At 46.7% G+C, this 21,284-nt stretch overlaps 1 protein-coding gene across 3 annotated transcripts in view; it reads right to left on the bottom strand.

Moving 5' to 3' along the window:
* Positions 1-309: 309 nt before the first annotated feature.
* The window catches only part of ZC3H6 (zinc finger CCCH-type containing 6), a 92,940-nt gene continuing 71,965 nt past the window's right edge, over positions 310-21,284 (bottom strand). For all 3 annotated transcript variants that reach the window (XM_063948086.1, XM_063948087.1, XM_063948088.1), the window contains 2 exons: positions 5,335-5,430; positions 310-2,736 (listed from right to left, as the gene is read on the bottom strand). In XM_063948086.1, the coding sequence (XP_063804156.1) occupies positions 1,241-2,736; positions 5,335-5,430 (1,592 nt within the window). In that variant the 3' untranslated portion in view covers positions 310-1,240. The remainder of the gene's footprint in view (positions 2,737-5,334; positions 5,431-21,284) is intronic.

Raw genomic sequence — 21,284 nt, 5'->3', positions numbered from 1 at the left:
AGGCTGATTGACAAGCTATAGGGTAGGGATTACACAACCCTGTTATACCCTTATTCCTCCACTTACACAATGCAGCTGTTTCTTGGACATTTTTGCCCTGTGGAGCGCTGACAGAGTGCTCATAGGAAATGATGCTGCCTCAAATGCAATAGCAGGCAGCATCTGATTGGATGAGTGTAGCCATCCAATCAGAAACAGGCTGCCATCAACTTTCAGACACCACTTGTGCTATGGTACCCAGTACGAGTGAGCCCCTCAACACAAATTACAAAATGGTTTCATTTTGTAATAAAGCATGAATAAAAAAAGCAAAATAAAAATCAATTTATGAAATTCACGTTTTGCATGCAAAAGTTAATCGAAGCACATACAATTAAGAGTATAACATATATTTCCAATAGTAGTTTTACAAGCAAGAGTAAACCATCAAAAACATAACCTGTGCACTTAAACAGATTAATATCACTTAAATATTTAGTTAAAAATGTATAAACAATCAATAGGAATTGAAAATACACCAACAAAAGAAAAATGGAAATACAAAACTGCCATGCAAAATACATAAACACAATTGCCTAAGCTACACACACGTAACATGATGACTGCTTCATTTGAAAAGGAAATTAAAAAGAACACTTTAGACATCACCTTTCCTCAGTATCCTAAGGTCCTGTTCCTGTTATCCTCTCTATTAACAGTTATATAATAAAATTGTTTAAAACACAATTTCACCTATACGTAAATGAACATGGTTATACGTACAATTTAAGTTTATTGACGGCAATAAAATGTGATATAGTCTGAAACGGAGAATAACTGCATATCATCTGAGCTGCATTCAGCTTAATGGCCTAAACCATTCTATAAATCCGCGTTTTCATGTCAGTATAGATCATTTACATTGTATTTCTAGATACCATACAGATTATACACGTGCCATAAAAGTCCATGAGCTTATACATGTATAATTTTCACATTATGTTCTATGTACAACAAAAGTGCTTTATTGTAATCTACGATCCACTATCACATGAGAGATTAAGGAAATAAGAAAGAAAAGGAAAAAGACACAATACCACAGAAAATGCAGTCTAGCACAGTGGACATCTACACTGGAATCACCCATAGAGGTGTGGGCCATAATTTACAAATAAATAGGAGAGGAGGAAGAAGCCTGTTACGAACCAGCAGGGAGTGGGCATTATTTACAAAAGGACTCCTCTGAAAAACAGGGGTGATGCTAACAAAATGGAGAAGCCGTGGGGTCAAAGGTTTTGAAAACATCTTTCAGAGGCTTGTCGTCTTCGTCCACCTCAACGTTAGTGTCTGGTGTTTGGCTGGCAGGGCCTGCTGGTTTGATCTGTCTTTGCTCACTGTACTGAGGCCTTATGAGTCCTGACAAGACTTGGATCGGCAGGTTGTGGACTGCAGGAGCAGTGCTTGGCTGTGATAACGTAGGTTTATTCGATGCCTCCGGTTTGACATCTGGACAATCCGATTTGTCCTCACTATCCTCCTGACTTGGTGTATTTTTTCCCAGTGTCCCATCTCCAGTGGGACATGTGGGCTGCTGCGCACTGTCTGTTGCCCCAGACTCATTTTGGCACAGCTTGCTCGGATTGGCAATCTTTTTCTGCTGATCCTCACTCTCTCCTACTCCAACTGAGGCCGGATCTGAAGAGGGCGCAGCAGTGTCGCGTGGATTGTATAAACTGATATTTTTCAGAATAGATGGGGGAGTCCCCAACCTGCTACTTGCAGGGGACAATTTGGGAGCATAAGTTGAAAGGACATCTTGAGCAGGTTTGACCGATGTTGGCGACAAACCCATTGCTGATCTGGCTGCCAAGCGGGGGTCTACCTTATGTGAAACTGCATCTTTCATAGCTGCAGGCTGGCTGTCAGAGCTGGGTGATCTGTGTAGTCTGGACTGGAGACTTTTCTGCAGCCGAGGATCGCTCAGTTTGTTGATAACCACGTGTGAATCGGTGTGATCGGCAAAGGTGCCTTTGACTGCGATACTCGCCTGTTTACCTTTTGTTTCCAGTCTTGGGTCTAGCTTTTCTAGTCGTGGGTCAGAGGCGGACTGGTGCAGCTCACTGACCAGACCCCTGGATTTATTAAGCCTCTGGTCGGCAATAAGCGGAGGTAACGGCAAATTTATGGATGAAACCGGGTCGGGCTTAGGAGGGGGGACTGGGAGTAAATCCTCGGGTGCCCAGACGATTAGTTTGGCAAAGTTAGGTTTGGACAGTATAATATCCATTTTTATGTGACTGAACTGTCTCAGCTTACACCGTGGGTCTCTTAGATTTACACCTGCCAATGTCTCTAACGGTATTATGGCGGCTTTCTCTCTCAGCTCCCGCTCGGCATCTTCATCGTCCTCGTCTAACCCTTTCTGCTTGACAGTGGCCCCAAACTGAGCAACATGGCTGGCAGTGGAGGTCTCGCTGGGTTTCATCTTTCTAGGGTCACGTACAGCTCTTGGGTTCAAGGAGACACTTTCAACCTGCTGTCCAGGACTTAGTCCCTGGGCAGTCCTTACTCGAGGGTCAAAAGTCTGCACTCCAGCCGCCCTGTCTTTTGTCAGCTTTGGGTCAAAAGTCTGAGTGGCTGGCTGTTGTTCTACGGAGTTACTCATGGCCAATTTTGTTTGGTTTCTCAGCTTTTTTAGGATTGAACTCACACCACTCTCATCCTCCTCCTCGCTGCTGTACCAGTTTGCAAACTCATCTGAAATAAAATAGGGTAAGTGAGTGAAATCTACCTCAAAGTGCTCTGTGACTATGTGGAAAAGGGTGGAGGAAGATTTCAAAACACATGTAGTGTGATATTTGGTAAAAATGACATCTGAACTCTTTCTAGCAGTATTACATATATTACTGAAAACACTGCTTTGCTAAATAATGAAGGTTTCTGCAGCGTCACAAGGCGCTATCACTTTGGGGCATACAGTGTATACCAAAATTTTTCCAAGGGATTTACCCCAAAATAAAGATGTTATTGGAGGAGAAAAGCATCTCCTAAAGATGTGTCCTCATACATCTTAGCTGCAGTCACGCCAAACAGCCCCACCTGGCTCGCCAGCTCCCATGAGACTGATTAATTTTACATGCAACACTTGTATACGGTATCGGTGTGTGACTAATGCCGATGTGCGTACCCTGTGATGTCGTAGCGGTGGCATCAGCAAGTGCATACACACCTTCCGAGGCCACCAGTGAGCAGGTGCCATTCTGCATTCAACAGCATTGCACTCGCTGGCGATGCCGCCTGTCGGACATGCATGCATGGCCAACAAGTGATGTCACTGACAACGCGCGGGAGCACGCCTCATCAGCGACATAAAGCATACACACTAGACGATATTGTGGACGGAGTGTCGGAATCGGCCACATTGGCCACAATATGGTCTAGAGCACAGGTTCTCAAACTCGGTCCTCAGGACCCCACACGGTTCATGTTTTCCAGGTCACCTGTAGATTTTTTAAATGTGACAGTTGGAGAGACACAGTGCAGCTGCTGGGTGACATGGAAAACGTGAACCGTGTGGGATCATGAGGACTGAGTATGAGAACCACTGGTCTAGAGTGTACCCAGCTGAAATCTCTGTATACAAAGTGCTATGATGCAGCAGCCGGGGCTTTTTTTTTTCCTATACCAAGTTCAGTTGTGCTCCATATACAGACCAAACAGATATACAAGTGTTGCATATCAAATTAATCAGTACAGACTGCTGATGTATCCTAGGTGCGACCAAGACAAATTTTCGGCAAAAAAAAAAAAAAGCGCTCAACACTAGCAGAGCTGCAAGTGACCTGTCAGCTCATTTGCGCCAGACATCTCCCGCTGTGTGGCGTATTGAGGCTAGATGTATGAGGACACATTTGTAGATGTAACTTGGCTTTCTCTCCATTTCCAACTGCACAAGCCGTCCCCATGAGTTTATATGGGGACTCATAAAATAGTAAATTTACCAAGCCATGGAATGCGATGACTAACGCCTATTTGCTGCATTACTAAAAAGTTACCAGGACATGTGCGGTCAGCAGAGATCACTTTACACATCGCAAGAACTATGTGATTTTTAGTAAATCTGGGTGATCTTTAAATCTCTTATTGCAGCTATAAGAAATTAAAGATCTAAAATCTGATAATTAATAAATACAGCCCTTTATATCAGCTTGGAATTCCCCTGTTCTCCTGTTGTAAACAGGAAAAAAGAAGAGCCTTGTGAGGTTAATGAAAGCCTTAATGCCCCATATAAATGGGCCGATGCGGGGAGAGATGTGTGCTGAGCGAACCGCTCAGCACACATCTCTCTTGCCGCTCAGCACAGCGCGATCTGTGCTGAGCGTGCGGGGGGAGACGGGGGGCCGCTCACTTCACCCAGCGGGTGAAGTGAGCGACCCGCTAGACTGGCCTGCACGGCAGGCCAATCTAGCAGCAGCGATAGCGATGCGCGGGGCTGCGCATCGCTATCGCTGTAAGGGCTACACACGGAGCGATCAGGCTTATATTCTAAGCAGTCAGATTGCTTACAATATCGCTCCGTGAGTACCCCCCTTTAGTGTCTATTGCTAATTTGAACAGATAAGCATAGATCTAGGGCAGTGATAGCTAACCTTTACACTCCAGCTGTTGTTGGACTACACATCCCAGCATGCCCTGCTACAGTTTTGCTATTTGGCCTTGCTAAAACTGATGCAGGGCATGCTGGGATGTGTAGTTCAACAACAGCTGGAGTGTCAAGGTTAGCCATCGCTGATCTAGGGGGCTCCTGCATTTCAGGAAGTTCATAACAATAAGGGAAAGAAAAAAAAATCCTATTATTTAGGGAACTTATGAAATAATATTTGCAGGATATTCCCTAAAGAAAGCCGGTTCGGTGGATACCCTAAAATATTAAGTATTCCCCAAATGTGCCATATGGAAATATCTGCTACAGTCCCTTAACTTCTAAGAGCAGCCCCATATGGGGGCTGCGATGTTTACAGATTTTTGGACTCACACAGCGGCATTAAGCAATTACAATTAATTGTTGTTTTTTGATCCCTTTGTGCAAACAGCTAAAATACTCTGAATAAGGCATAGCTACAGGCTTACGATGCTTATCCTATTTAATAAAAGGCTAACGCTGCTTCTCACCTCTGAGGAGGGAACTGAAGTGCTTTGCATGACGGTAGCCACTAGATGGCGCCCAACTAAGCAATTCAAGGGTTGCTCCATTCGGGCGCACACAGCCGACGACATTACCGTTATGTTGTTCAGTCATTATGCCGGTCTGGTAACTAGAAGGTCTATAATTGTACAGTAACATTACATACATACCCTCTTCCCTGCTCACTGATCTTTGTGGCGGAAGATTGTTGCTTTCTGCACCATCCATTTTTTTCCCAATTCTCGCAAACAAAACTTTATGCATAGCTGAAAGTCAGAAAAGTTGAACACACATTTAAAACCGCAGGTAGCATAAACATATTCAGAAAACTGGATGGTTAGAGTTTGTAGAATGTATGAAAACTGTATTAAAAATTAGAGTACAACATGGTTGGTGGTTTGGAGGACACTGCGTAGTGAACAGCTGATTGTCATTTTGAAGATTTTAGAACGCAGATATTTCTATATTTTGAGCGTTAGTGCACTGAGAGTAATAAGTGTATGAAACATTTTTCTGCTACATTCTTAAAACATACAGATGTGAATTTAGTTTCTTCAACCTTTGTGATTTCATCATAAATCAATTAAGATCTCAAATGAGAAAAGCATCTCTCTCTCTCTGTATATCATGCGATAGATCTGGCACTCCCAGGTTTAGCAATGTACAGTAGTTAGATGCGCCCGGAGTCTTCCAACCAAATCCTAAAGTGGGTAGTATAGATTTAAGCCTTCATCAGAAATAAAGCACTTGTTTCTGTTGAAGGATTAAATATCCAAAAGCTCAAGCTCTGTTACTGGTGTGGACCCAGTTCTTATTTGTCTGTCACAAGTCCGCTGAGTGCCGCCTGTACACCGCATCTATCTATCTATACACAGTAGGCTAGAATCCACTATTTGTTCATATGTAAATTAAAATAAGATTTTACTTACCGATAAATCTATTTCTCGGAGTCCGTAGTGGATGCTGGGGTTCCTGAAAGGACCATGGGGAATAGCGGCTCCGCAGGAGACAGGGCACAAAAAGTAAAGCTTTTCCAGATCAGGTGGTGTGCACTGGCTCCTCCCCCTATGACCCTCCTCCAGACTCCAGTTAGGTACTGTGCCCGGACGAGCGTACACAATAAGGGAGGATTTTGAATCCCGGGTAAGACTCATACCAGCCACACCAATCACACCGTACAACTTGTGATCTAAACCCAGTTAACAGTATGATAACAGCGGAGCCTCTGAAAGATGGCTTCCTTCAACAATAACCCGAATTAGTTAACAATAACTATGTACAATTATTGCAGATAATCCGCACTTGGGATGGGCGCCCAGCATCCACTACGGACTCCGAGAAATAGATTTATCGGTAAGTAAAATCTTATTTTCTCTATCGTCCTAGTGGATGCTGGGGTTCCTGAAAGGACCATGGGGATTATACCAAAGCTCCCAAACGGGCGGGAGAGTGCGGATGACTCTGCAGCACCGAATGAGAGAACTCCAGGTCCTCCTTAGCCAGAGTATCAAATTTGTAAAATTTTACAAACGTGTTCTCCCCTGACCACGTAGCTGCTCGGCAAAGTTGTAATGCCGAGACCCCTCGGGCAGCCGCCCAAGATGAGCCCACCTTCCTTGTGGAGTGGGCCTTTACAGATTTAGGCTGTGGCAGGCCTGCCACAGAATGTGCAAGTTGGATTGTGCTACAGATCCAACGAGCAATCGTCTGCTTAGACGTAGGAGCACCCATCTTGTTGGGTGCATACAATATAAACAACGAGTCAGATTTTCTGACTCCAGCTGTCCTTGCAATATATATTTTTAATGCTCTGACAACGTCCAGTAACTTGGAGTCCTCCAAGTCACTTGTAGCCGCAGGCACTACAATAGGCTGGTTCAGATGAAATGCTGACACCACCTTAGGGAGAAAATGCGGACGAGTCCGCAGTTCTGCCCTGTCCGAATGGAAAATCAGATATGGGCTTTTGTAAGATAAAGCTGCCAGTTCTGACACTCTCCTGGCCGAAGCCAGGGCTAGAAGCATGGTCACTTTCCATGTGAGATATTTCAAATCCACCTTCTTTAGTGGTTCAAACCAATGAGATTTTAGAAAGTCCAAAACCACATTGAGATCCCACGGTGCCACTGGAGGCACCACAGGAGGCTGTATATGTAGCACTCCCTTAACAAAGGTCTGGACTTCAGGGACTGAAGCCAATTTTTTTTTTTTTTTTTGATAGAAAATCGACAGGGCCGAAATTTGAACCTTAATAGATCCCAATTTGAGACCCATAGACAATCCTGATTGCAGGAAATGTAGGGATCGACCCAGTTGAAATTCCTCCGTCGGAGCACTCCGATCTTCGCACCACGCAACATATTTTCGCCAAATTCGGTGATAATGTTGCACGGTTACTTCCTTCCTTGCTTTAATCAAAGTAGGAATGACTTCTTCCGGCATGCCTTTTTCCTTTAGGATCCGGCGTTCAACCGCCATGCCGTCAAACGCAGCCGCGGTAAGTCTTGAAACAGACAGGGACCCTGCTGAAGCAAGTCCCTCCTTAGAGGTAGAGGCCACGGATCTTCCGTGATCATCTCTTGAAGTTCCGGGTACCAAGTCCTTCTTGGCCAATCCGGAACCACTAGTATCGTCCTTACGCCTCTTTGCCGTATAATTCTCAATACTTTTGGTATGAGAGGCAGAGGAGGAAACACATACACCGACTGGTACACCCAAGGCGTTACCAGCGCGTCCACAGCTATTGCCTGCGGATCTCTTGACCTGGCGCAATACCTGTCCAGTTTTTTGTTGAGGCGAGACGCCATCATGTCCACCATTGGTCTTTCCCAACGGGTTACCAGCAAGTGGAAGACTTCTGGATGAAGTCCCCACTCTCCCGGGTGAAGATCGTGTCTGCTGAGGAAGTCTGCTTCCCAGTTGTCCACTCCCGGGATGAACACTGCTGACAGTGCTATCACATGATTCTCTGCCCAGCGAAGAATCCTTGCAGCTTCTGCCATTGCACTCCTGCTTCTTGTGCCGCCCTGTCTGTTCACATGGGCGACTGCCGTGATGTTGTCCGACTGGATCAACACCGGTTTTCCCTGAAGCAGAGGTTCTGCCTGGCTTAGAGCATTGTATATTGCTCTTAGTTCCAGAATGTTTATGTGAAGAGACGTTTCCAGGCTCGTCCATACTCCCTGGAAGTTTCTTCCTTGCGTGACTGCTCCCCAGCCTCTCAGGCTGGCGTCCGTGGTCACCAGGATCCAATCCTGTATGCCGAATCTGCGGCCCTCCAATAGATGAGCACTCTGCAACCACCACAGAAGAGACACCCTTGTCCTTGGAGACAGGGTTATCCGCAGGTGCATCTGAAGATGCGACCCTGACCATTTGTCCAACAGATCCCTTTGGAAAATTCTTGCGTGGAATCTGCCGAATGGAATTGCTTCGTAAGAAGCCACCATTTTTCCCAGGACTCTTGTGCATTGATGTACAGACACCTTTCCTGGTTTTAGGAGGTTCCTGACAAGCTCGGATAACTCCTTGGCTTTTTCCTCCGGGAGAAAAACCTTTTTCTGAACCGTGTCCAGAATCATCCCTAGGAAAAGCAGACGAGTTGTCGGCATTAACTGGGATTTTGGAATATTCAGAATCCACCCGTGCTGTTTTAGCACTTCTTGCGACAGTGCTAATCCCATCTCTAGCTGTTCTCTGGACCTTGCCCTTATTAGGAGATCGTCCAAGTATGGGATAATTAATATGCCTTTTCTTCGAAGAAGGATCATCATCTCGGCCATTACCTTTGTAAAGACCCGAGGTGCCGTGGACAATCCGAACGGCAGCGTCTGAAACTGATAGTGACAGTTTTGTACAACGAACCTGAGGTACCCCTGGTGTGAGGGGTAAATTGGAACGTGGAGATACGCATCCTTGATGTCCAAGGATACCATAAAGTCCCCCTCTTCCAGGTTCGCTATCACTGCTCTGAGTGACTCCATCTTGAACTTGAACTTCTTTATGTACAGGTTCAAGGACTTCAGATTTAGAATAGGCCTTACCGAGCCATCCGGCTTCGGTACCACAAAAAGAGTGGAATAATACCCCTTCCCTTGTTGTAGAAGAGGTACCTTGACTATCACCTGCTGAGAGTACAGCTTGTGAATGGCTTCCAAAACCGTCTCCCTTTCGGAGGGGGACGTTGGTAAAGCAGACTTCAGGAAACGGCGAGGTGGATCTGTCTCTAATTCCAACCTGTACCCCTGAGATATTATCTGCAGGATCCAGGGATCTACCTGCGAGTGAGCCCACTGCGCGCTGTAATTTTTGAGACGACCACCCACCGTCCCCGAGTCCGCTTGAGAAGCCCCAGCGTCATGCTGAGGCTTTTGTAGAAGCCGGGGAAGGCTTCTGTTCCTGGGAAGGAGCTGCCTGTTGCTGTCTCTTCCCTCGACCTCTGCCTCGTGGCAGATATGAATAGCCCTTTGCTCTCTTATTTTTAAAGGAACGAAAGGGCTGCGGTTGAAAAGTCGGTGCCTTTTTCTGTTGGGGAGTGACTTGAGGTAGAAAGGTGGATTTCCCGGCTGTAGCCGTGGCCACCAAATCTGATAGACCGACTCCAAATAACTCCTCCCCTTTATACGGCAAAACTTCCATATGTCGTTTTGAATCCGCATCGCCTGTCCACTGTCGCGTCCATAAAGCTCTTCTGGCCGAAATGGACATAGCACTTACCCGTGATGCCAGTGTGCAGATATCCCTCTGTGCATCACGCATATAAAGAAATGCATCCTTTATTTGTTCTAACGACAGTAAAATATTGTCCCTGTCCAGGGTATCAATATTTTCAATCAGGGACTCTGACCAAACTACCCCAGCACTGCACATCCAGGCAGTCGCTATAGCTGGTCGTAGTATAACACCTGCATGTGTGTATATACTTTTTTGGATATTTTCCATCCTCCTATCTGATGGATCTTTAAGTGCGGCCGTCTCAGGAGAGGGTAACGCCACTTGTTTAGATAAGCGTGTTAGCGCCTTGTCCACCCTAGGAGGTGTTTCCCAGCGCTCCCTAACCTCTGGCGGGAAAGGGTATAATGCCAATAATTTCTTTGAAATTATCAGCTTTTTATCATTTAATTCTTCTGATTCAGGAAAAACTATAGGTAGTTTTTTCACACCCCACATAATACCCTGTTTAGTGGTACCTGTAGTATCAGCTAAATGTAACGCCTCCTTCATTGCCAAAATCATATAACGTGTGGCCCTACTGGAAAATACGGTTGATTCGTCACCGTCACCACTGGAGTCAGTGCCTGTGTCTGGGTCTGTGTCGACCGACTGAGGCAAAGGGCGTTTCACAGCCCCTGACGGTGTTTGAGTCGCCTGGACAGGCACTAATTGATTGTCCGGCCGTCTCATGTCGTCAAACGACTGCTTTAGCGTGTTGACACTATCCCGTAGTTCCATAAATAAAGGCATCCATTCTGGTGTCGACTCCCTAGGGGGTGACATCCTCATATTTGGCAATTGCTCCGCCTCCACACCAATATCGTCCTCATACATGTCGACACACACGTACCGACACACAGCAGACACACAGGGAATGCTCCTAACGAAGACAGGACCCACTAGCCCTTTGGGGAGACAGAGGGAGAGTTTGCCAGCACACACCAAAAGCGCTATATATAACAGGGATAGCCTTATAATAAGTGCTCCCTTATAGCTGCTTTATATATATCAAAATATCGCCATAAATTTGCCCCCCCTCTCTGTTTTACCCTGTTTCTGTAGTGCAGTGCAGGGGAGAGACCTGGGAACCGTCCTGACCAGCGGAGCTGTGAGAGGAAATGGCGCCGTGTGCTGAGGAGATAGGCCCCGCCCCTTTTCCGGCGGGCTCGTCTCCCGCTATTTAGTGAATCCAGGCAGGGGTTAAATATCTCCATATAGCCTCTGGGGGCTATATGTGAGGTATTTTTAGCCTTTATATAGGTTACATTTGCCTCCCAGGGCGCCCCCCCCCAGCGCCCTGCACCCTCAGTGACTGCGTGTGAAGTGTGCTGAGAGGAAAATGGCGCACAGCTGCAGTGCTGTGCGCTACCTTTAGAAGACTGCAGGAGTCTTCAGCCGCCGATTCTGGACCTCTTCTGACTTCAGCATCTGCAAGGGGGCCGGCGGCGCGGCTCCGGTGACCATCCAGGCTGTACCTGTGATCGTCCCTCTGGAGCTGATGTCCAGTAGCCAAGAAGCCAATCCATCCTGCACGCAGGTGAGTTCACTTCTTCTCCCCTCAGTCCCTCGTTGCAGTGATCCTGTTGCCAGCAGGACTCACTGTAAAATAAAAAACCTAAGCTAAACTTTTTCTAAGCAGCTCTTTAGGAGAGCCACCTAGATTGCACCCTTCTCGGCCGGGCACAAAAATCTAACTGGAGTCTGGAGGAGGGTCATAGGGGGAGGAGCCAGTGCACACCACCTGATCTGGAAAAGCTTTACTTTTTGTGCCCTGTCTCCTGCGGAGCCGCTATTCCCCATGGTCCTTTCAGGAACCCCAGCATCCACTAGGACGATAGAGAAATGTTAAGATATTCCCATGGTGTTTATTAACGGATATGCTTGGGTGTGGTTCCTGTTTCTTTAAAAGAGTGAGACAGGGCCTAAACCCATGATAGAAGCATACTGTGCATTTAAAATACAAAAGATGCCTGAGAGCAATACTCAGATTTTTCAAAAAGTCAGTGTAGGGACTGACCAAACGGGAATGGCCGTGAAGTGGCTGGTCAGCTTAACAAACTATTGCAATCATTTGGAACTAACATTCCCTGAATTCAGATGAATTATAGTTTGAAGTGTTAATATTAGGTGAGTGCTGAATTTGTATGATTTTTCTCTCGCTATATATAGATATTGTATATCTATATACAAAATAAAGTCCCTAGTAGGTGTCCGTTCGGTCTAAGCTCGAGGACCGCTGGGTGGATTTTGATGCGGTTTCACGATTTTATAGCACATTTGTCGAGGAAGGTTTAGGAGTGTAAAACATTCATCTATGACAAAAGGGAGACGAGCAGTGACGCCTGAAGAAGAGAAGAGAGAAAGAGTAAAAGAGGAATCTTAGGGTTTTCAGTTCGTTGCATTAGATCTATAGGCAGTCCAGATACTTGTATCCAAGGGAGTGACTACTGTGGGTGCATGGATTGCAGATGCTATGGGGCACACCACCTTCCCACCCTCCTCACCACAGGGGACAAGTCAATGATGAGAGTGAGAGAACGTAGTGGAAGCAGTTTGCTGCGGGCACCCTATCAGACTGATCAGCAGCAGCTCCCCTATTCCTCCTCTCTCACAGAATGCTTCAGTCAGGAAATCATCACAGCTCATCCTTCACATATGTCACTGACCCCATCTCTCCTTCACCTGTTTCCATGAGTCATCAGTAATAGAGGCAAGTCTTTCCCACGAGTGCCTCTGCCCCCCCACCTCCCCAGCTGAGTCTCTGACCCCCACTCCCCATTAGTGCCTCAGCGTCCTACCTCCCCATGTGCACCTATCATCTCCCCTCCCCATATGTCCGCCCCCCCCCCCCATTCCCATGAGTGCCCCTAACCACTGCCTCCCCAATTGTGACTGACCCCCCCCCCCCCCCCTCCCCATGAGTGCCTCTGCCTCCTAACTCCCATGTGTGCCTATGACCTCCCCTCCACATGTGCACCTCTGGCCTCTTTCTCCCCATTTCTTCCACTGACCCCACCTCTCCCTATAACTCTGTCTCAGCCACAATCCCTACTGTGCCTTTACCCTCTCCCCAAGGCTGGTGGCTGCTGATCAGAATTAGCATGGACACAAGGAAACAAGTGCGTGCTCAGAGCCACATAACTGAACCTAAAGAACAATTTTCCTTTTAATAATGATTAAAGGGATTATGTACTAGGTACAGTTTTAGGAGCTGTGTGTTCTCGACAAATTGCTGCTAAATTTAAAACACTGGGGGCCCCTTGCTATGTGGCCCACAGGATGGATTTTGATGCGGTTTTCATAATTCTACAGAACATTTTTCGAGGAAGATTTAGATGTATGAAACATTAATCTATAACACAGGTTCTCAAACTCGGTCCTCAGGACCCCACACGGTTCATGTTTTGCAGGTCACCTGTAAAATGTGACAGTTGGTGATACACAGTGCAGCTGCTGGGTGACCTGGAAAACGTGAACCGTGTGGAGTCCAGAGGACTGAGTTTGAGAACCACTGATCTATAACAAAAGGGAGCTGAGCAGTGAGGATTTTAGTGAAGCGAGCCAGCTCCCAGGGTGGGTCGCTAGTGTTACAATAAAAATAAGAATTTACTTACCGATAATTCTATTTCTCGGAGTCCGTAGTGGATGCTGGGGTTCCTGAAAGGACCATGGGGGATAGCGGCTCCGCAGGAGACAGGGCACAAAAAAGTAAAGCTTTTACCAGATCAGGTGGTGTGCACTGGCTCCTCCCCCCATGACCCTCCTCCAGACTCCAGTTAGGTACTGTGCCCGGACGAGCGTACACAATAAGGGAGGCAATTTGAATCCCGGGTAAGACTCATACCAGCCACACCAATCACACCGTACAACTTGTGATCTAAACCCAGTTAACAGTATGATAACAGAAAGAGCCTCTTAAAGATGGCTCCTTAACTATATAACCCGAATTTGTTAACAATAACTATGTACAGTATTGCAGATAATCCGCACTTGGGATGGGCGCCCAGCATCCACTACGGACTCCGAGAAATAGAATTATCGGTAAGTAAATTCTTATTTTCTCTATCGTCCTAAGTGGATGCTGGGGTTCCTGAAAGGACCATGGGGATTATACCAAAGCTCCCAAACGGGCGGGAGAGTGCGGATGACTCTGCAGCACCGAATGAGAGAATTCCAAGTCCTCTTTTGCCAGGGTATCAAATTTGTAGAATTTTACAAACGTGTTTTCCCCCGACCACGTAGCTGCTCGACAGAATTGTAATGCCGAGACCCCTCGGGCAGCCGCCCAAGATGAGCCCACCTTCCTTGTGGAATGGGCCTTAACAGATTTAGGCTGTGGCAGGCCTGCCACAGAATGAGCAAGTTGAATTGTGTTACAAATCCAACGAGCAATCGTCTGCTTAGAAGCAGGGGCACCCAACTTGTTGGGTGCATATAGTATCAACAGCGAGTCAGATTTTCTGACTTCAGCCGTCCTTGAAATGTATATTTTTAAGGCTCTGACAACGTCCAACAACTTGGAGTCCTCCAAGTCGCCAGTGGCCGCAGGCACCACAATAGGTTGGTTCAGGTGAAACGCTGATACCACCTTAGGGAGAAAATGCGGACGAGTCCTCAGTTCTGCCCTATCCGAATGGAAGATTAGATAAGGGCTTTTATAAGATAAAGCCGCCAATTCAGATACTCTCCTGGCGGAAGCCAGGGCCAGTAACATAGTCACTTTCCATGTGAGATATTTAAAATCCACCTTTTTCAATGGTTCAAACCAATGGGATTTGAGGAAATCTAAAACTACATTTAGATCCCACGGTGCCACCGGAGGCACCACAGGAGGCTGTATATGCAGTACTCCTTTAACAAAAGTCTGTACCTCAGGAACTGAGGCCAATTCTTTTTGGAAGAATATTGACAGGGCCGAAATTTGAACCTTAATAGATCTCAATTTGAGACCCATAGACAATCCTGATTGTAGGAAATGTAGGAAACGACCCAGTTGAAATTCCTCCGTCGGAACACTCCGATCCTCGCACCACGCGACATATTTTCGCCAAATGCGGTGATAATGTTTCGCGGTGACTTCCTTCCTTGCCTTAATCAAGGTAGGAATGACTTCTTCTGGAATGCCTTTCCCTTTTAGGATCTGGCGTTCAACCGCCATGCCGTCAAACGCAGCCGCGGTAAGTCTTGAAAGAGACAGGGACCCTGTTGTAGCAGGTCCCTTCTCAGAAGTAGAGGGCACGGGTCGTCCGTGACCAACTCTTGAAGTTCCGGGTACCAAGTCCTTCTTGGCCAATCCGGAGCCACTAGTATTGTTCTTACTCCTCCTCACCGTATAATCTTCAATACCTTTGGTATGAGAGGCAGAGGAGGAAACACATATACTGATTTGTACACCCAAGGTGTTACCAGTGCGTCCACAGCTATTGCCTGTGGATCTCTTGACCTGGCGCAATACTTGTCCAGTTTCTTGTTGAGGCGAGACGCCATCATGTCTACCATTGGTCTTTCCCAACAGTTTATTAGCATGTGGAAGACTTCTGGATGAAGACCCCCCTCTCCCGGGTGAATATCGTGTCTGCTGAGGAAGTCTGCTTCCCAGTTGTCCACGCCCGGGAAGAACACTGCTGACAGTGCTATTACGTGATTCTCCGCCCAGCGAAGAATCTTGGCAGCTTCTGCCATTGCACTCCTGCTTCTTGTGCCGCCCTGTCTGTTTACATGGGCGACCGCCGTGATGTTGTCCGACTGAATCAACACCGGTTTTCCTTGCAGGAGTGGTTCCGCCTGGCTTAGAGCATTTTAGATTGCTCTTAGTACCAGAATGTTTATGTGAAGAGACTTTTCCAGGTTCGTCCATACCCCCTGGAAGTTTCTTCCTTGTGTGACTGCTCCCCAACCTCTCAGGCTGGCGTCCGTGGTCACCAGGATCAAATCCTGTATGCCGAATCTGCGGCCCTCCAATAGATGAGCCTTTTGCAACCACCACAGAAGATATACCCTTGTCCTTGGCGACAGGGTTATTCGCAGGTGCATCTGAGGATGCGACCCTGACCATTTGTCCAACAGATCCCTTTGGAAAATTCTTGCATGGAATCTGCCGAATGGAATTGCTTCGTAAAAAGCCACCATTTTTCCCAGGACTCTTGTGCATTGATGTACAGACACCTTTCCTGGTTTTAGGAGGTTCCTGACAGGTCGGATAACTCCTTGGCTTTTTCCTCGGGAAGAAAAACCTTTTTCTGAACCGTGTCCAGAATCATCCCTAGGAACAGCAGACGTATCGTCGGAAAACAGCTGCGATTCTTGGAATATTTAGAATCCAGTCGTGCCGTCGAAGAACTACTTTAGATAGTGCTCTTCCGACCTCCAACTGTTCTCTGGAACTTGCCCTTTTTAGGTCGTGCAAGTAAGGGATAATTTAGATGCCTTTTTTCTTTGAAGAAACATCTTTTCGGCCATTACCTTGGTAAAAAGGCCCGGGGTGCCGTGGATAATTCAAACGGCATCGTCTGAAACTGATATTGACAGTTCTGTACCACGAACCAGAGGTACCCTTGATGAGAAGGACAAAATTTGGACATGGAGGTAATCCTTGATGTCCAGGGACACCATATAGTCCCCTTTTTTCCGGTTCGCTATCACTGCTCTGAGTGACTTTATCTCGATTTGAACCTTTTATGTAAGTGTTCAAAACATTTTAGATTTAGACTATGTGTCACCAAGCCGTCTGGCTTCAGTACCACAATATAGTGTGGAAAAATAATACCCTTTTCCTTGTCGTAGGAGGGGTACTTTGATTATCACCTGCTGGATATACAGCTTGTGAATTGTTTCCAATGCTGCCTCCCTGTCGGAGGGAGCCGTTGGTAAAGCAGACTTCAGGAACCTGCGAGGAGAAGATGTCTCGACTCTCCAATCTTTACCCCTGGGATAATACTCGTACGATCTAGGGGTCAACTTGCGAGTGATCCCACTGCGCCCTGAGACTCTTGAGACTACCCCCCCACCTTGAGTCCGCTTGCACGGCCCCAGCGTCATGCTGAGGACTTGGCAGACGCGGTGGAGGGCTTCTTTTCCTGGGAAAGGGCTGCCTGCTGCAGTCTACTTCCCTTACCTCTATGTCTGGGCAGATATGACTGGCCTTTTGCCTGCATGCCCTCATGGGAAAGGAAAGATTGAGGCTGAAAGACGGTGTCTTTTTTAGCTGAGATGTAACTTGGGGTAAAAAAGGTTGGATTTCCCAGCTGTTGCTGTGGTCCCCAGGTCCGATGGACCGACCCCCAAATAACTCCTTCCCTTTATACAGCAATACTTCCATCTGCCGTATGGGATCTGTATCACCTGACCACTGTCGTGTCCCTGACATCTTCTGGGAGATATGGACAACGCACTTATCTTGATGCCAGAGAGCAAATATCCCTCTGTGCATCTCACATACATATATATAGAATGCATCCTATTAAATGCTCTACATGAATAAAATATTTTCAGTCAGGGAATCCGACCAAGCCAACCCAGCACTGCATCTCCAGGCTGATGGCGATCGCTGGTCGCAGTATAACCACCGTATGTGTGTATATACTTTTTAGGATATTTTTCCAGCTTCCTATCAGCTGGCTCCTTGAGGGCGGCCGTATCTGGAGACGGTAACGCCACTTGATAAGCGTGTGAGCGCCTTATCACCCTAAGGGGTGTTTCCCAACGTACCCTAATTTCTGGCGGGAAAGGGTATAACGCCAATATTTGCTATCGGGGTAACCCTACGCATCATCACACACTTCATTTTATTTTATCTGATTCAGGAAAAACTACAGGTAGTTTTTTCCACTCCCACATAATACCCTTTCTTGTGGTACTTGTAGTATCAGAAACACGTAACACCTCCTTCATTGCCCTTAACGTGTGGCCCTAATGAGAAATACGTTTGTTTATTCACCGTCGACACTGTATTCAGTGTCCGTGTCTGTGTCTGTGTCGACCGACTGAGGTAAATGGGCGTTTTTAAAACCCCTGACGGTGTTTCTGAGACGCCTGGACCGGTCCTAATAGATTGTCGGCCGTCTCATGTCGTCAACCGACCTTGCAGCGTGTTGACATTCTCACGTAATTCTCTAAATAAGCCATCCATTCCGGTGTCGACTCCCTAGAGAGTGACATCACCATTACAGGCAATTTCTCCGCCTCCTCACCAACATCGTCCTCATACATGTCGACACACACGTACCGACACACAGCACACACACCGGGAATGCTCTGACAGAGGACAGGACCCACTAGCCCTTTGGGGAGACAGAGGGAGAGTCTGCCAGCACACACCAAAAACGCTATAATTATATAGGGACAACCTTATATAAGTGTTTCTCCCTTATAGCATCTTTTATATATATACAATATCGCCAAAATCAGTGCCCCCCCTCTCTGTTTTAACCCTGTTTCTGTAGTGCAGTGCAGGGGAGAGCCTGGGAGCCTTCTCTCCAGCTTTTCTGTGAGAGAAAATGGCGCTGTGTGCTGAGGAGATAGGCCCCGCCCCTTTTACGGCGGGCTCGTCTCCCGCTATTTTTGAAGTTAGGCAGGGGTTAAATATCTCCATATAGCCTCTGTGGGCTATATGTGAGGTATTTTTTGCCTCTAATAAGGTTTTTATTTGCCTCTCAGAGCGCCCCCCCCAGCGCTCTGCACCCTCAGTGACTGTTGTGTGAAGTGTGCTGAGAGGAAAATGGCGCACAGCTGCAGTGCTGTGCGCTACCTTTATGAAGACTCAGGAGTCTTCAGCCGCCGATTTTGGACCTCTTCTCTCTTCAGCGTCTGCAAGGGGGCCGGCGGCGCGGCTCCGGTGACCATCCAGGCTGTACCTGTGATCGTCCCTCTGGAGCTAGTGTCCAGTAGCCAAGCAGCAAATCCACTCTGCACGCAGGTGAGTTCACTACTTCTCCCCTAAGTCCCTCGTTGCAGTGATCCTGTTGCCAGCAGGACTCACTGTAAAGTAAAAAACCTAAGCTAAACTTTCTCTAAGCAGCTCTTTAGGAGAGCCACCTAGATTGCACCCTTCTCGTTCGGGCACAAAATCTAACTGGAGTCTGGAGGAGGGTCATGGGGGGAGGAGCCAGTGCACACCACCTGATCTGGTAAAAGCTTTACTTTTTTGTGCCCTGTCTCCTGCGGAGCCGCTATCCCCCATGGTCCTTTCAGGAACCCCAGCATCCACTTAGGACGATAGAGAAAGATAGCTGCGTGTTGTATGAATATTCTGAGGCAGCAGCTTTATCCTATTATCCAACAACGAACACAACTAATAAAAGTGAGAAGAAAGCTTCAAATACACAGCAACAGAACTACAGCTGTGTCCATATACAACACATCCTCAAAGCAAGATAAAGAGTTTCTTTTGGTGCGCTAAGTGTCCTGCCAGAGACTTTCACAAAAGCCAGGCTCAGCATGATTATTTCCTCAGATTTGAGTGTGCTCCCCACATTCTCATACACCCCCCCCCCCGTACTGCTCCAATTAGACCTGGATAATTTCCCTTCTTTCGGTGTTTACCTGCAAAGATGATCTCATCATGTGCTTTCTTCTTAAAAAAAATAATAATAATAACACTTTTACTGCATACTTCCACCCTACCGTGTGGTATTCATGTGAGGTGTGCTTGCACTGCTTGCACACCCTGCCTGCAGCATCTAACACAGTGCACCCCAAATGGGGGCCTCTGGTGGTTCCTCTGTGGGCAGGATGTGCCTCACGTGGATTGCTCAAACAGGTTATATCATACGACTACACAAGTGCCCATTCTCCCATGTATGCATTGGGCCCATGTATGGCTTACCTCCCAGTGTAACCTCTCTAGCGCACCCAATATGGCTGCCTCATCTGGTACGCTTGTGGATGGGATGGAAATACATGGACCTGATAGTTTTGTTTGTACCCTACTCTGAATGTTAGGACGCTGCAATCACCCCCATTTTGTGTCACCTCTTCTAGGGATGGACTATTCCACCCAGGGTAATCCTACGCTGTGCGCCGAAGATGGCTGCCGCACCTGGTACTCTGTGAGGGTGGAATACACAGCCCATGGAAGTTATTACCCAAAATGCCTACACCAATCCTGCATTATGATTATTCTATGCATTTTATATTTTCATTTTTATGCCTGTGTATTGCTGTATTAATCTTCTGTATTATGCTTGTTTTGATGTAAAGCGCCTTGAGTCCTGTTTGGAGAAAGAGCACTATATAAATAAAATTATTATTATTATTATTATTATATGCATCACTAATGCAAAGGTACACCCACTACTGACTATGGCATTTTATGTAGCTTTTCTGTGCGTTCCAATTAATCACTAACCTGGGTAAAAAGGCAAAAGACAGGTCAGATACGAGTGACCTGCGCCATGCCTCGCGCCAAGCATCTGTCACTTTGCAACAAAAACACTAATCCTAAACACATAATACACTAGAAGCACATTTTTATGGTGTTCCAATAGGAATAAGGCTCAAAATTCAGGAAAAACTATGGGAATCCTTAAGCGTGACGCTGAGCCTAACCAGCGCCATATGTCACAGAAAGGATAGGTGTTTGAGAACACATCTGTTTATTAAGGTCACTATGTGATTCTATTTCTGCCCATTATTCCTTATATTTAAGGTAGTAGAAAATAAATAAGGACAAATAATCTAACAATATTCTACCGCAGTACAATTCAAAAGTATAAACAAGGTAGTTAAAAAATAAGAATTTACTTACCGATAATTCTATTTCTCGTAGTCCGTAGTGGATGCTGGGAACTCCGTAAGGACCATGGGGAATAGCGGCTCCGCAGGAGACAGGGCACATCTAAAGAAAGCTTTAGGATCACCTGGTGTGCACTGGCTCCTCCCCCTATGACCCTCCTCCAAGCCTCAGTTAGGATACTGTGCCCGGACGAGCGTACACAATAAGGAAGGATTTTGAATCCCGGGTAAGACTCATACCAGCCACACCAATCACACCGTACAACTTGTGATCTGAACCCAGTTAACAGCATGATAATAGAGAAGCCTCTAGAAAGATGGCTCACTACAACAATAACCCGAATTTTTTGGTAACAATAATTATGTACCAGTATTGCAGACAATCCGCACTTGGGATGGGCGCCCAGCATCCACTACGGACTACGAGAAATAGAATTATCGGTAAGTAAATTCTTATTTTCTCTGACGTCCTAGTGGATGCTGGGAACTCCGTAAGGATCATGGGGATTATACCAAAGCTCCCAAACGGGCGGGAGAGTGCGGATGACTCTGCAGCACCCAATGAGAGAACTCCCGGTCCTCCTCAGCCAGGGTATCAAATTTGTAGAATTTTACAAACGTATTTGCTCCTGACCAAGTAACTGCTCGGCAAAGTTGTAAAGCCGAGACCCCTCGG

Source organism: Pseudophryne corroboree, chromosome 12 (genome assembly GCF_028390025.1).
Source record: "Pseudophryne corroboree isolate aPseCor3 chromosome 12, aPseCor3.hap2, whole genome shotgun sequence".
Classification (NCBI taxonomy): Eukaryota; Metazoa; Chordata; class Amphibia; order Anura; family Myobatrachidae; genus Pseudophryne; species Pseudophryne corroboree.
This window is presented reverse-complemented; position numbering and strand designations above follow the sequence as displayed.